This window comes from Camelus ferus, chromosome X (assembly GCF_009834535.1).
Source record: "Camelus ferus isolate YT-003-E chromosome X, BCGSAC_Cfer_1.0, whole genome shotgun sequence".
Taxonomy (NCBI): Eukaryota; Metazoa; Chordata; class Mammalia; order Artiodactyla; family Camelidae; genus Camelus; species Camelus ferus.
The window spans coordinates 75,683,851-75,700,023 of record NC_045732.1 but is presented as its reverse complement, the minus strand read 5'-3'; the positions used below and the strand labels follow the sequence as shown (position 1 = coordinate 75,700,023).

Genomic DNA, 16,173 nt, shown 5'->3' with positions numbered 1-16,173 from the left:
AACAGGGCTCTTAATAGTACTTCAGAACGACAGTACCAAGGCTGTTGTGAGTTTAAATGAGATAAAACATAAAATGTACTTAGCAAAGTACATGGCACATTGTAAGAGCTTATAAAATGTTAGCTGTTGTTCGGCACATGAATTTAGATGACTTCTGCTTATTTTCCATGTTTCCTCCTTTCCTAGATTAGACATGCTAGGGAAAAACAAGTCACCTTGTTTTACGCTTTGGCCTGAGCACAGTAAGAAAAGAAACAACCATCACAATAAAAAAACTTATAAAAGCATCAAATAGCTTTGTCTTGCTTTTGCTTAAATTTTAATTTAAAGCAACTAAGATCCAAACTCGTTGGCCTATTATTCAAGAACACACATCACGTGGAACTCATGGACCTATCCCTCTACATCTGTGACTTCACACTTCACGCTCAAAGCCAGCAGCACCTAGTTGGTCCTACTCACAGCTCTTTCTTCTGCCAGGCATGTTCTTCATTTCTCCAAATTCTACCTACTCCTCAAGTCTCCAACCAAACGCTACCTCCTCCTAAAGCCTTCCCTGATCTCAAAGACAGAGGCACTCTGCCCTTATTAATTTCTGTGGCATGTAAATTACAGTAATCTATGTGTATGCCCATGAGTTTAAGTTTCTAGTGGAGGGCAGGCAGGCCCAGCATCCGTTTATCTTCACCTGCACCAGACCACTTTGTTCAGGGCGGTGTATGCATCCTGGAGAGTGCTCAAATGTTTGTTGCATTGAAAAATGAATGAACATCACATTTTAAAGCAAACCAACCAGAGTTCATGGAGTTATATGAGCGATGTATGTCTATCTGAACGCAATGATAAGAAAAGGAGCTGTGACTGGGGAGTCAAGCCGCAGACACAGGAACAGTGTTAAGGAGTGGTCTGGGCATAAATCTTCATGTGAGCTGAAATAATACCAGCCGAACGCCAACCAAGATTAGTGCTTAGGCTCAAAGAACTAACAGCCACAGAAGGCACCCCTATTAGCACTTCAGGATTAAAGGATGTCTGTGAATCATCAAACTGTGGGTGGCCACAAGCTTTATCTCAACAGTTCCAAACAAAGGGTAGGTATGAAAATGCATCATTTTTACCTTAATTATCTATAAGTAGATGTGATACAAATATCTGAAGACATGACTGATTAGACCAATTTTCCCAAAGAGTATTCCAAAAGAAAGATCTGGTCACAATATGAAGAAATGGGCAAACTGTGTACTCTGCAACTTTGCTTATGGCTTGAGAGAAAAAAAAAATCACTGGCTTGTTTAAAATTAAGAATTTATTCCTTGGTGCTTTGCTTCTAATTTCTATTTGACAGTTTCATGCAACCATGTTAACTGGACCTATCAAAGGCTAATGATGGTGAATAAAACCTTGTTTTCCAAAAAAAACAAAACAAAACATGTTTGGCTATTGTTACATAAATTGATATAGTATGTAGTAAGTGCTTTTAACAGGACTATGGGCAAAGTACGATGGGAACAGTAAGGGAACACATGAGTAAATTACTCATTAGGTGAAGCAAGGAATGTTTTGGTGAAGAGATCTGAGTCTTAAATGAATTTGCCAAGCAAAGGGGAATAGCATATATAAATACATGGAATCAACAAAAGTTCTGACATTCTTGTTGTGGCATGAACAACCAAGTGGCTCCGAGCATAAGGTCTGGAAGAGGGAAGGGTAGGAAATGACACTGAGAGCTGAGGTCAGGCTGATCTCTGAAAGATGGAGTCATTCATCTAAAGAATTTAGACTTAATTCTATAGGAAGAAAAAAGAGAGCCAAAACAAGTTTTTAAACAGGAAAGAAACGTGATCAGATCTTTTATAGGAAAGTAATTCTGCTGGCAGTGTGGATGAAAGACTGGAATCTGGGAGAGCAACTATAATGGTCCAGATAGGAGATACAGGCCTGGATTGCAGTAGTGCAAATAAAAGGAACGGCCAGATTCCAAAGACATTTCTGAGATCAAGCAGGCAGGATTTGGTAAATGAGCAGACACTGAAGGGAGAGGAGAGAGTAGAAAGTGATCACAGTTTCTAACTCAGGAGATGGTATGTGTATTAAACAATGAACTGATATCAAGTGTATACACCATCAAAGGAATGGTCTTCTCGGGAAAATGATACTTAACTCTGTTTTGGGCATATATCATCATTGCCAATATCTGTCTTCCCCAATGCATCACTCCTTGACATGAATTATTGACTGCATCTTTATATTTTCAGTGTCTAACACATTTTTGACATTTAATAATTGTTGACTGAGCCAAATCTAAACCAATGTCTCTTTTTAATAAAATACTGCATATGAACAATTTCACAATAATTGCCTCCCACTCCCTTATAGCCTTTTCATTCAAGTTTTAGACCCTCATGATTTTGAAGGGGATCAGAATATATCACCCCAAAATATGCCCCTTTGAATAAGTATTATTTTGAGTTGAAGGCAACTGAGAAGAAACAGACACAAGAAAATGTCTGCCCTCCTCCTCTCTACCTGAAAGCAGAGCATGAAATGCCCTTTGTGAAGGTGTCTTCCCCTCACCTCTCCCCTACCAGGAAGGGAAGAATGAATCTTATCTGTATAAACAGAACCTTACCAAATACTCCTTATCTTCCATTAGTTTCCCCCAGTAGATTTACCTTCCCACAATTTACCACCCCTAAAAGCCTAAATCCCTTTTTCTTTGTCTTGTCACTTTTCCACAAATGCATTGCTCTTGGCTGAAATGATATATAAACCCTTGGGTTTAACCACTTCTTTGGGCCTTCACTATTTTTCTCGGAAGGCCTCCATATGCATACATAATAAGCTGTTTCTCTTCTTAGTCTGTCTTTCGTCAGGTTATTTTGTAGATTCCAGCCGCAGATTCTAAGAAGGTAGAGGAAAATTTTTTCCTCCCCTATAGTCTACTCTCAAAAATTCTAAGCAGCAGGTAAATGTTGCAAAACCCATATTGATGTTCCACTAACCCAGTGCACCAAATGTAGATTTACAAAAAACATTAATTTTTAGGTACACAGCACACTTAACAACTTCTAGTGTCAAGAAGAAATGTTACAAGTCTCTAGTATAATGGAGCAAACTAAGCACGCCCCTCTTCCTTTCTTCCTTACGTTTACTGAGCTACTTCTGGAAATCAATAGAAACAGAGTGTAACAGCCAGAATTCTAGCTTGGCATGACCAACGAGTAGGTGAGTGATCTTGGTTCTGTACACCCAACTGTACAACAGGTATTTTTATGCATTTTATTTTACACGGATGCTAAGAAGGCAAGAGTAAGAACGTAGTTCAAAAGAGATAAATATCAGATATCACCATCACGAGAAAAAAAAGAACACACATATCAGGAAAATAAAGCCCACTGTGCTTACTGTGCCTCACTGCAGTGAGTACTAGGTTCAAAGATAGTACCAGATACCAAAACCCAAAGGCATACAAAATAGAGGCCTCTTTTAAGTATCCCCGTACAAAATGACAGAAGTGAAAGAAGCCCCAAATAATCTTTTCCTGAAGACAACAGATACAAATGATACCAACTACTCCAGAAAAAAAGCTCGGTACTCCAGGGGGTTAATACTTTTTGGGTCAAAGAACGACTATGCTCTTCATTTAAAAGACTTTGTATTCAAACTAGATTAGGAGTTCCTTAGGTTTTTTGGGGGGAAGGGGAGACAGAAGTGGTTAAAAATCTGTAAGTAGGATTGTTAAAATAAGCATAATACAAGATGGTACAAATAGTCCCTGTTTTTAATAGTAATCAATGTCTGGAAACTTTATGGTGAATTAAACTAATAAAAGCAAACCCTTTTCCCCTAAAGCAAAGCAGTTAAAATTTTCGCTGCTACATTAGTCAGTGAAGGCTTTATGGAGGAAGTGGGCCTTGAAGAATGGGCAAATTTTGAGCAGAAAAAAGGGAGATTGCAGGCATCCAGACAAGGGGACTGGGAAGGAATAAACAAAAGGCACAGAAGCAGGAATTCAACACTGATTCGGGCCTACCACAGTCAGGCATGGGGTTGGGCTGCAAAGAGACTAAGATCTGTGAAGTACAGTTCTTAGCCTTAAATCAGCCTTGAGCCTAGCCAGCGAGACAAACTGCAAGGAAGGCATGGTAATTATTATCAGTGTTAAAGCACACAGGACGTACTGTCAGAACAGTGAGGAACAGTTTTGCCTGCCTGAGTCAGGGAAAATAATAAGAGAAGATAAGATATTTGAGTTGAATCTTGAAGGATGAGTAGGGCTTCACCCTGTGAGAAAAGGGGACAGGGAGGGCATTTCTGGCAAAGCAAGCAACATGAACAAAGACATGAATGTGAGAGTGTGTTTAGGGTACAGACCCATATCCGGCATGGCAAGTAGGACGCACAGGTACTAGGGAATTAGAACTGAGTTAAAAAGGTAAGATGAGGTAATATCAGGAAGGACCTTATTCTGTAGGTGACAAGGAGCCATCAGAAGATTTTAAATCACAAATGGCAGTCAGATCTTTATTTTGAAAAAACAAAAAAAAAGCAGCTGGTAGCAGTAGAGACCAGAGACATAAAAAACAATTAGGAGGCCACAGCAAATATTTAAATAAGTGTCAAGGGCCTAGATGGTGTGAGTGATGAGGGGACTGACTCTATAGGTGAGGGTAGAGTACATAGAACAATTATCTAATTTGAAGTGTGGGCAAGGAAGAAAAAGTAATAGAGAGTTTCTGACTTCAGTTAAAAAAGGTAATTTATGGATGTTGATGCCATTAAAGGAGGTTCAAAAGAGGAGAAGCAGGGCTGTGGGCAGTTAATAAAAGTATATCCATGAATGATCATTAACATCTAGCCAGTTACTCAAGACAGACACCTAGGAATCACCCCAGGCTGCTCACTTACTACTCCAGCTAATCAGTCATTAAGTCCTTCGGTTACATCTCTCAAATTCAGCTCCTCTTTATGGTTTCTAGACCCACTGCTATCACAATCGAAGCACCCATTTTTCTCCTGGGTTGATAGCCTCTAAAGTGGGCTCCCTGTCTCTAGCCTAGAGACCCCATCCAATCCATCTTTTACACTGCTACCAGAATGCTCTTTCTAAAACAAAAATCTGAATATTTTAATTAACTTTCCATCCAAACCCCTCAAAGTCCATCCTCCCCCAGTACCTTGAGGATAAAGTTCATGTGTCTTAGTTTAACATAAAAAGCCATCCAAAATCCCAATCCTACCTACCTTTCCTACAGCTCTCACACAAGCACCCTTTGCTCCAGCCACATGGAATTTCTTGTAGTATCTTTAACAGGCCATGCTGTTTCGGCCTCCATGACTTTGCATTTGCTGTTCGCTCCGATATGCCCCTTCCCTCTTTCTTCCTTCTCTCATACAATTAACTCCTTACTCAAAGCCTCCAGGAAACTTTTCCTGACACTCTGACTCATAAGGCTAACTTGCATACTTGTGGAGTACCTTCTATAGAATACTACCATCTGATACTGTAATTGCAGATATATCTATTTCACTAGCCAGCAAGGTCCCTGAGGCTGGAGAATATGTCTCATTTGACTGTGCAGAATCTAGCAGTGTCTGGCACATGTAACAGGCACTCAAACAACATTTGCTGAGGGAGTTCAGTATCAAACTATTAACTGATGTGCTTGAAGAACATGTAGGTGGAGAGAGCCTATAGATATTGCTATGTGCAAAGGGCAGCATGCACAATAAGATTTCACTGTTGTTAAAAAAAACATAGAACTATTGGAAGGAAACCAGAATTATGGAGCTAAAGCCAGATCAGGATTGGAGGCAGTAAGTGAACATGCCAACTGAGAATGGCCAAAGGACAGAATCCTAAGAAAGAGCAACATTTAAAGGGGGTGGAAGAGGAAGAGACAGCAGAGATACAGTAAGAAGACAAGGTAAAACAGAACCACAGAGAGCTGAGAGGAGTATGATTAGAGCAGGGAAAAATTAGCCTCAAACAGTACAGAGCCAATGAAATCCCAGGAAAATAGTATTGAGCAGGTGGACATTTTAGTTTCTCTTTGTTTACATTACCCATGCTTCATTCAATAAACAAGAAGCATAGGAGACAGCTTAGAATAATATTTCGCATTCTGCTTTTTAGGTTTATATATGTAACCTTCCAGCTCTGAGGCCAAATGAAAATCATTAAGATATTTTAAACTACCCGACACGTAGATAAAGCATTTATTAAACCAAGAAGATGGAAAACTAAAATATTTCAGTATTTTTTTCTTTCCTTAATTATCTCTTATTCAGGTATATGTTACCATTATTATTTTTTAAATATCTAACATGGAATTAAGGGGAGGGAATTTTTCTATTTAAGTTTACATTAGTATGGTAGCTTGAGTAATACTAGCTAGTATCTGAAAACCTTTAAACATCACAATTTTTCATTTACCAATTCTAACAGAAGAAACTCTCATTTCTAATGCATCTCAATTTTAAGTGCTTTCAAGCATCTGTAATTTCTAATTAAAAATAAGGCACTTTGTGGTAAACAAATCATAGTATGTAACAACAGTAACCATAAAATAATGAACATACCCCTGTATCTGTATCAGATTTTGATGAATTTAGACTTTCCTGAGAAGGTGATGGGGACACACGTCCTAAAACAACATAATAATTGTAAAAAGGCATGTATGTACACAAGTACAAACACACACACACACACACACAATCAATCAGAAATAATGATACAGTAACACCTAATTAAAAGTCATAGAATATAACATTCTGAAAAAATACATTTTTCTAGACAAGCAAAGCATTAACTCTTAGGCACTAAAATATTTATCATTTTAATGTAAAATCCTTATAAAATAGCTTAATCATTTCCCCAATTCAATAAAATACTGTTAAAACCTCGTTACTATAGTAAAGACATTCTTGTCAATCATAACAAGTAGCAAGATGAACAATACAGGGGCAGAAAGAGTCTGGGCTGGGTTAAGTCTCCAAGGCTACTGAAAAGTTTTTCTCCTCCAGGCAGGGCAATAAAAGAAATGTATAGTAAATATAGTTTTACTTTTTGTCTACTCATTATCATGTTGAACTATGTATTACAACATACTGCAAGCAACCCCACAGGGCTGCAGTATAAGGGCCTCACTTGCCAGTTTAGTGGCTCTCCCTAGATTTCTATGCTCTTCAAACTGCTGCTTTGACTATACTCTGTACTCCTCCCTGTGGCCACCTGTATTCTCCTTGCTCCCATCCCTAAACTTCTTGTATTCAGCCTTGGATGACTGGGTGGGGAGGGGTTTGTGGAGGAAATGCATTGCAGTTAAATAATGACGATAATTACAAGAAAGGAATCTGGTAAACTTAAAGCTCCTATTTACATCAATTCTACATAATTTGCTGATAACTTACCATGATACAGAAATATTTCACATAGTTGTTTGTAATAATTGTGTACACACGTCATGTTCTGAGGTTTCTCTTTTCCATTTAATCTATTTTCACACAGCCTTTGATGTACTGACAAATCACATTTACTTTCCATAGCTGTGTTTCCTTAATCATTCTTTACTTATTAGATGTATATATTATTCTCATTCTTTTTCTAGACTAATCAGAAATTTCATTTTAACCTTGGCAAGAACTGAAGGTTGCCAGGGGAAACCAGGTAATTTTGTTCTCAATAGCTGATGATTTAACTCTGCACTATACCTGAAAAGAGATAAAGTCAAAAATTTTGTGATAGCTTTTTTCATTGGGTTTAGATGCTTTTTGCTGTTGATGTCTGTCTTACTCTTAGGTTTCTGGCTTTTATGGAAAGTAGTAGTTGCTGTAAATGATTGCCAGATAAGGGGGCATTATTATACCTAAAATGTAAAAATGCCAGATGTCTCTAGATTTTTTAACTCCCACCAATAAACAAAAAATACCTTCAGTATTGTATTTCATTCGCATATTGTTGAAATAGTCAAAAGCATTTTTTAAAGCCCATATTCTCACTACATTGTCTTGTCCAGCTGAGGCAAGTAATCTGCCACAGTGAGAAAATTTCATGGTCCAAACAGCTCCCTATGAAAATAAAGGAAGGTTCAAAGTTATTACTTTAAAAGTTGAGACATGATTTTTAAGCCAAAGAAAAAAATTATGCCAAATTATACATACTAAGATAATGCTCACATTACTAACACCACTTAAAGCCAACAGTCTAATGGTGCTATAATACCACAAAAAGGGACTTTTAGAAGAGAAGAGGGATAAGACAGTTGCAGTTTGCCATAATATATGCTAACAACTTCAAGATACAAAATCTTGTCCACACACTAATGGAAATGGGAGATCTGAGGTGGCCAGAAATCTTTATTGAAAAAGCACAAATCCTAGTTTGAGATCTCAGTCTCCTAGCCGAACTTGAGGGCGAATGGGATAGGAGGGGCCACAGCCCTCAGAAGAGAACTAACAACTGCTGACCCGGGCTGAGCGAAGAGTAAGGCCCACCTCAGCAGTGACCCTCATAGCACTGAGTATTTAGAAGAAGTGTTGGAGTGGTGTGGTCTCATTCTATTTTTCTCCTCAGAAACAAGGCTTTGCAGCATATGGCTAGAATTCCCAGATAGATACTGAAAACTGTGTGTGTGTGTGTGTGTGTGTGTGTGTGTGTGTGTGTGTGTGTTGGGGTGGGGTGTAAAGAATGTGAACCCTTAAATTGGAAGGCCTAATTCTATTACAACAAACGTTGTTACAAACACTATTATAACACACATCTATGCAAATCAAAAAGATTATCCAAGTTAAAGGCAACAGCTTATTTACTGGAATAACATTCATTTCCACAAAATTCAAGTATGTTAAGAAATTTGTCATTTGGAGCCTACTACAACGAGATGTTTACTTAAAACTGGAAATAATGAAAGAGAATCAATACAGTACAAGGAAATTAATCAGATTCCTTAAGGAAGTTACTATAATCCGCTCAAACATTTTATGTGAGGATTAGGAGCACCAAAGTTTAACTCAAAATCTGGCTGCCATCTGATAAATTTAAGCCAAATTTAGATTTAAAATCTAAATAGATAAGTAGATCATGACCCACAGCATCACTTATCCAGTTCTCAGTTTATTACTACTTTCCCTGTGTTCCTAGCATTTTCAGAGGGTAACTGAAATGTTCACTTGTAAACTTTATATCTACTCTGGTACTTTTTAACTCTGATAGACAACATGTACATCTATCTCTTCCCATGTTCTAGCTGTCACTTTACAAAATATACTGAGCTTCTGAAATATTCGTATAAATTATCTTAAATACACCAGGGAACATTTTAAACATTTTTTAAAGTGATAGATTACCCTTAACTGCTTTAAATTTTCATACCTTTCTTTGGTAAAAGAAAGTTTATATAGCTTTCTTAATGATACAGACTTAGAGTTTACTTATTCAATAACTCAAACAACAATTCAGAGATAGACTCTGCATTACCTAGTCATTAAATCATATTAATGTCAATTTACCCTTCTCGGCTCAGGCTAGCAAAATTACACACATAAGAAGAGATCAGCTTAGTATATGTCTCCATGAAAACAGATTCAATCCTGAAAAATAAAAAGGGGTTGCTTACCATATGTTCCCCACTAAGATCTTGTACCACTTTGATCTGATCAAAATCATAAGGTCCTTTGAAGCCATGAGCTGCTTTGAATTTAACTGGTCTTGTGTATGGCATTCCTTCATCATCACTTGATGAAGGATCATCTTGATCAGTATGAAACACTGAATAGAAAAGCAACAGAAATCACCACTAGCTAATGTATATATAGCTGCTGTTGTATTTTCATACCTACTGCTTATTAAGAAGATTCATTAACTGGAAAAGCAAAATCTGTCCATCACTAAACAGCATGTTGGTTAACAGCATGGAGTCTGGTACCAGATTGCCTGGGTCCAAATCCAGCTCTGTCATTTATTACCTGTGTGACCGTGGGCAACATACAGAAACCGTGCCTCAGTTTTCTCATTTATAAAATGGGGACAATAATGGTACTTAACCTCATAAAATTCTTAAGAGGATTAAATGAATTAAATACAGGTAAAAGTGCTTAGAACAGTGTCTGACACAGAATAAATACTATATAAGTGTTTATTAAATAAAACAAATGAATATAATTACAACAAAGGCATAGGAAGTTAAGGTCTGTGCAAATTTAGAAAATGTAACTAATTTTAAAAATATTTATAAAAACCGAATAGCCTTACAAAACTAATTTACAACTGACTATTGAATACTCAACTCTTCCAGGTTGCCACAGTCACAAAGTATGCACAAATTCATGTTTAAGATGCATAAATTCATTTTTATTCCCACTTATAAAACTGATTTTATGTGAGGTTTTAAAAGTGAGAGTAACATTATTCATTGAAATGCTAAGATTTTAGCTATAGGGGTTTATTACTCTCAATAAAAGAGAATGCTTCTTATACATTACAGGCTAAATGTAAATGATTACGAATCAACAGAATATTCAGTTGAAATATTCTATTTCACTCACCTTCATCTCTAACGCTTTTAACTTTATTTACAGCTCGTTCACCATATTCCTCAGCAAGGTGCTTTGCTCTCTTTACTGATTTTCCCAGGAACTTCTTTAATTGAGTCCTTACCAAAAATACACAGAAAACCCCACCAAATTACTTATTTACTCAACTAACTGTAAAAGTTCAACAATTCAGAGATAATTTCATGAGCTATGACTGGTAAAGTGTATTATTTTGAAATAGCTCCTTTTTTTATATAAACAGTAGGTCTTTGAGCTCCCAAATCCCTTGTTATATGGAATAAATATATTCGAGTCAATATGGCTACAAAGGAAATACAGGCAGTTCTCCTCAATGAACAATATCATATCATCTACAGCATTAGTTTTCAATGGTGAATAATAATCACTTGGCAGGAATGGAGTGAGAGGGGAATATTTAAAGTGCAGATACCTGGGCTCTATCCCCAGATTTTCTGATTTAGAGGGTCTGGGGTGAGGCCATGAATCTGCAATGAGAGTTGTTTTGAGAAGACTGCTTTAGAAAGTCACCCCTAAAAACATTTTACCAATAAAAAGAAATGTAAAGAGGTATTTACTTACAAAATAAAATGCTCTGGTAGCCTAAGATGGCTCCTTGTCCCTTCTCTTTCAGTCTAGGTGTTTGCATGCAATATAGTTAGGCTGAGCTTTCCCAGTACGTATTCCCAAACAATGTAATGTAAATGTGCATTTGTTGCTTTTTCAATTTTCTAAGTCTCAAATTTCATATATTAAAATTATAAAAAAACAAAGCACAGTACATGATATTTAAAACCAAAACAAAATCTACAAGCCAGGGGTAAATTCTTAACAATTTGTGGGAGCACATGATATTAAGAGTAGTATTTGAAAAAGCTGCTAAGCATATATACAAAAATGTTCACTGTAGCATTGTTCAGAATAGGTAAAAAGTAGAGATAAACCAAATTTTCATCAACAGAGAAATGGATAAATAAGTTATAGTATATCCTTTCAATGGAATGCAATAAAATAAATGAGGCAAACCTCAGTTCTTTAAATGTACCAAGCTCTTAGTCACCTCAGGACCTTTGCACATGTGGTTATTTCTGTCTGCAACAGTCTTCCCCTGGCTAATTTCTATTCATCTTTTAGGTTCCAGACCAAATAGCTCTCTTTTAAAAAAGTCTTCCTTGACTCTTTAGTCATATACGGCACCCCATATATTCTTTTATAGTAACTACTACAAACATAGTTAGAATCATCTGCGTAATTACACACTTAACTCTGTTTCTCTTATTTAACTGGATGCTCTATGAGGGCAGAGACTATGACTGTCTTCCTCACTATGGTATCTACAGCACCAAACTCCCTTGTCTGACATAAAGACTGCAATATGTTACTATTGGTACTGACATGAAGAGATGTCCACTACACAGCAGGTATCAAAAAAAGGCAAGTCAATAAACTACAGACACAGTATAACCTCACTTTTGTTAGAAAAAAAAATTCTATGGAGAATATACCTAATGATTATTCCTGGGGGTGAGAGTATGAGAAACATCCATTTTCCTTTTTACCCATCTCTGTATTTATTACTTTTGATAATCAGAAAACACAGAAGATAAACTCTTTCATTTTTTGAGGTATAGTTGGTTTACAATATATTAGTTTCAAGTACACAACACAGTGATTCAAAATTTTTATAATTATACTCCCTTTAAAGTTATTATAAAATATTGGCTATATTCTCCATGCTGTACAACACATCCTTGTAGCTTAATTACTTTACACATAGTAGTTTGTACCTCTTAGTCCTATCCTTATCTTGCCCTTCCCTCCTTCTTTTTCTACACTGGTAACCACTAACTGGTTCTCTATACCTTGATATAGATTGAATACAGATATAGAGATTAAAAACAGATAAACCATTTTAAAAATCACAATAAAGTCTTTGCTACCTATAATTCTGAAGTTATATTTTCTTAACTATACGTTTAGTACTACTTTAAACAAGAGAACAGGTATTTTAATCATTTTGGTTGAGAACATTTCTAAAATACAAACTTTTGTACCTTCTTCAGTGGCACTTAATGTTCCATAAGTTTCTTTCTTTAATAAATAAGGTCATTTATCATCTTTACTGTTCTTTAATATATTCAAACCCTTTCAAATGGATTGTAAGCAGGCCAGAATATTGGTTCCCCTCTTCAAGGTTTTATCTTCAAGGCAACAGGGTAAGGCCCAGGGAAGCCAGAACCCTGGGCCAGTCTTCTTTGGCCATCAGCTGCTTCAGAATACCCCAGAGTTCAGTGCAAATAATACCATATTCTGTATGTCATGACATGAGAAGAAGCTGAAAGCACTGCCATTCGGAACGGTTGTGCAATGCATGAGTCCTTCTTACTCTTCTGATTCCTCTTTTGCAATCAGAGTATTATCTGACATTCTTATGTGTTGACTTACATGCTGTCACAGTTTACTGCTTCCATTTTGCTGAGATCAGATACTAGATGACTAGATTTTTAAAAATTATGCAAGAAGTATAAAGGCTTTGAATAAACCTAAGGAGCTTTACTTTTTGAAAAATAATGAGCCTGAGTGCACAGATTAAGTGATATCTTTCTTGGATGTCTATGTGTCTCCTGAATAATTCCTAATTCTCCAGTTCCTGATAATTGCCACTGCTAGACAGCCAAGGCCCAGATATCTGAGATGTTACCATATACCTCTATTGTGGGTATACCTTTTCTGAAAATTCTCAATGCTTTCTTTGCTACACTTTCCACACTAAGAAAAGATCAGACTCAAGTGGAGAACTCACTTTGGGCCTTAGACTGAATTATCGCCAATTAAATCACTTCTGTATAATCAAGCAAAACCTACATGCCCATCATCATACTAGATTTTTGTAGAGGAAAAAGAATAATGACATGATCAGAATCCTTTTTCAACATATGGTCTAGTTCTTTAATATGTATTCATCTTATTTTTTAAAATCAGAAAACAGTTTAATATGACTGAAACATTATGCTGTACACCAGAAATTGATACACTGTAAACTGACTATACTTCAATTAAAAAAAACAGAAAACAGTTTAAGATAAAATAAAATAAATGGCAAATGTAAGTTATATAGGCTATAGGTGTCACTGAAATTGAGAAAAGGAAGAAATTTATTATAAACTGGAGTAGTCAGGAAGAATCTCATGTAGTTGGGTTTAGAAAGACAAATTGGATTTGGAGAGATGAAGAAAAATGGAAAGAGCAACTTTAAGGACAATCATGTTCTTCTACCAACACTTCTGGTACCTACCATCAGAAAAATACTACAAGCATGATGCAAAATTTACTGAATATTTACTGTATGTCAGATGCTATAAAAAAGACCAGATGCTACAAAAACAGTCTCAAGGAACTCATCATCCATTGGCCGAAGGCAGGGAGTGGAGGTAGTGGATGGACATATAAACTGGACAGAGCAGACTTAAAATAGTGTGGCAGTTCTCATTTTTTAAAAATAAATAAAAGCTTGAAATGAAGAAAAGGGATGTAGTATAACTCACGTTTTCTGTTTTAGCCTTCCACCATCAGTATCTGTTTGTTGAGACTGTAACTTCTCTTCATCATCAGACTGTGCCGCGTCATTACTATCAGAAGAAGAAGCCATTAAAGTAAGTCATTTCCCCTATACTTCTCAAAAACCTCTATGTATACTTACAATACAATTAGCTAATCAGAGTAAGAAAAAAAAATTAACATGATTTATATAAGTTTAATTTAAAGGATGACCCCAAGAATTAAATGACTTGAAAGATCAAAGAGTAGAATCTTTAAGCAAGGTGCAATGTACAAAACGCAAAAGCGTTCAGCTTAGGAACTTATGAAAAACCTATTTTGCTGTGCAAAATATGCTGCACAGAAATGACAAATTAATTTGTAAATATCTTCCCCCTTACTCATAAGGCCCATCACGTGAAAGCTTTGCTTTCACAGAAATTACTTCTTAGCTCTACACACATCTCACAGTAAAGTCAATCTCCTTACTCTAAAGCCATTTTCTGACCCTAAAAAGACAAAACAATTATTTATAAAATTTCTGATACTTAAAGCAAGGTTTCAGAAGACCAGGTGTTTATCCCACATGGCTTTTTAGCCTCAGTATGTTTTAATATTGTTTCCAGTATAATATAAATCATTTTAAAAGAAGAGAAACCCAATACTATGAGATTTAAGATATATGCTATTTTCGCCAAGTAATTTTAGAGTCTTCAGAAAGAATAAAATTGAATAAAGAAAATGTGACACATACACACACACAGGAATATTATTCAGCCATAAAAAGGAAGGAAATTTGGCTTTTTTGGACAACATTGATGGACCTTGGGAGCATTAAGCTAAATTAAATAAATCAGACTGAGAAAGATAAATACTGCATGATATCCCTTATATGTAGAATAAAAAAAAAGAAAAAGAAAAAAGAAAGACAAAAAAGAACTCATTTTGAAAAAATGATAAAGGTTAAGAATACATACATTAACTAACTCTATTTTAATTCTAAATTTAAAAAAAAGAAGGCTGAATGAAACCAAATTAGGAACTGTCATTGTTTATAAACAGAAATCTTCACCACTCTGAATGAAATACTGCAAATGGTAAATAATAACATTAGGCCATACCTTACATATTCCTTAGTCCTTCTCATGATGTGTAGAGTGAGAGGATTAATACCTGTTGGCAGTTTCTCTTCTGCAAGACTCAAAGGTATTTCTTCTCCAGTATCCAGGTTCTTAATCATTACACTGGCTAAAATTTCCTAAAGTAAAAAACAATACCAAGAGAACCTATAATTTAATTATCTCTTTGACTCTACAAAATCCTCAAAAATTTAAGCTAAAGACTTTCTAGATACATTCAGTACTGTGTATAATAATCTTTAACATTTTCAGTGAGATACAATTCATACACCACAAAATACACTTATTTAAAGTGTTTAATTCAATGGTTTTGAGTACACTTACAGAGTCGTGCAACTATCACCATTATCTACATTTAGAACTTTTCTACCTCCACTAAAAGAAACACCATACCCATTAGCTATCATACCTTATTCCTCTCTCCCAGTCCCTGGCAACCACTAATGTACCTCTATGGATTTGCCTGTTCTGGGCATTTCATATATATTAAATCATACAGTATGTGGTCTTTTATGATTGGCTTCTTTCACTTAGCACCATGTTTTCAAGGTTCATCCATATTGTAGCATGTATTGAAATTATATTCTTTTAAATTCCTAAAATATAGTTGATATGGATAGATATACAGCGTTTATTTATCCATTCATCAGTGTTGGACATTTGTATTGTTTCCACACTTTGGCTAGTATGAACATCTTTGTACATTTTTTGTGTGAACATGTTTTCATTTCGCTTTGGTGTACACGTAGGAGTGGTATCGCTGGGTCATGGCAACTTGATGTTTAATATTTTGAGGAACTACAAAACTGTTTTCCAAAGTACGATAATTTTTTAAATTGTATTGTTTAAAAGAAACAAAAGCTAAGACTTTGCTTCAAAACTTCATTCTGAATAAATCTGTCAATAGATGTATACTAAACTTTAATGGTAAGAAGTCAGCATTGAT

At 35.8% G+C, this 16,173-nt stretch overlaps 1 protein-coding gene across 1 annotated transcript in view; it reads right to left on the bottom strand.

The window, feature by feature from the left end:
- WDR44 (WD repeat domain 44) overlaps positions 1-16,173 on the bottom strand; it is a 68,806-nt gene that overhangs the window by 16,498 nt on the left and 36,135 nt on the right. The window contains exons 7-12 of the mRNA XM_032475575.1: positions 15,210-15,346; positions 14,097-14,180; positions 10,546-10,652; positions 9,618-9,769; positions 7,932-8,070; positions 6,583-6,647 (exon numbers count right to left, since the gene is read on the bottom strand). Coding sequence (XP_032331466.1) covers positions 6,583-6,647; positions 7,932-8,070; positions 9,618-9,769; positions 10,546-10,652; positions 14,097-14,180; positions 15,210-15,346 — 684 coding nt within the window. The remainder of the gene's footprint in view (positions 1-6,582; positions 6,648-7,931; positions 8,071-9,617; positions 9,770-10,545; positions 10,653-14,096; positions 14,181-15,209; positions 15,347-16,173) is intronic.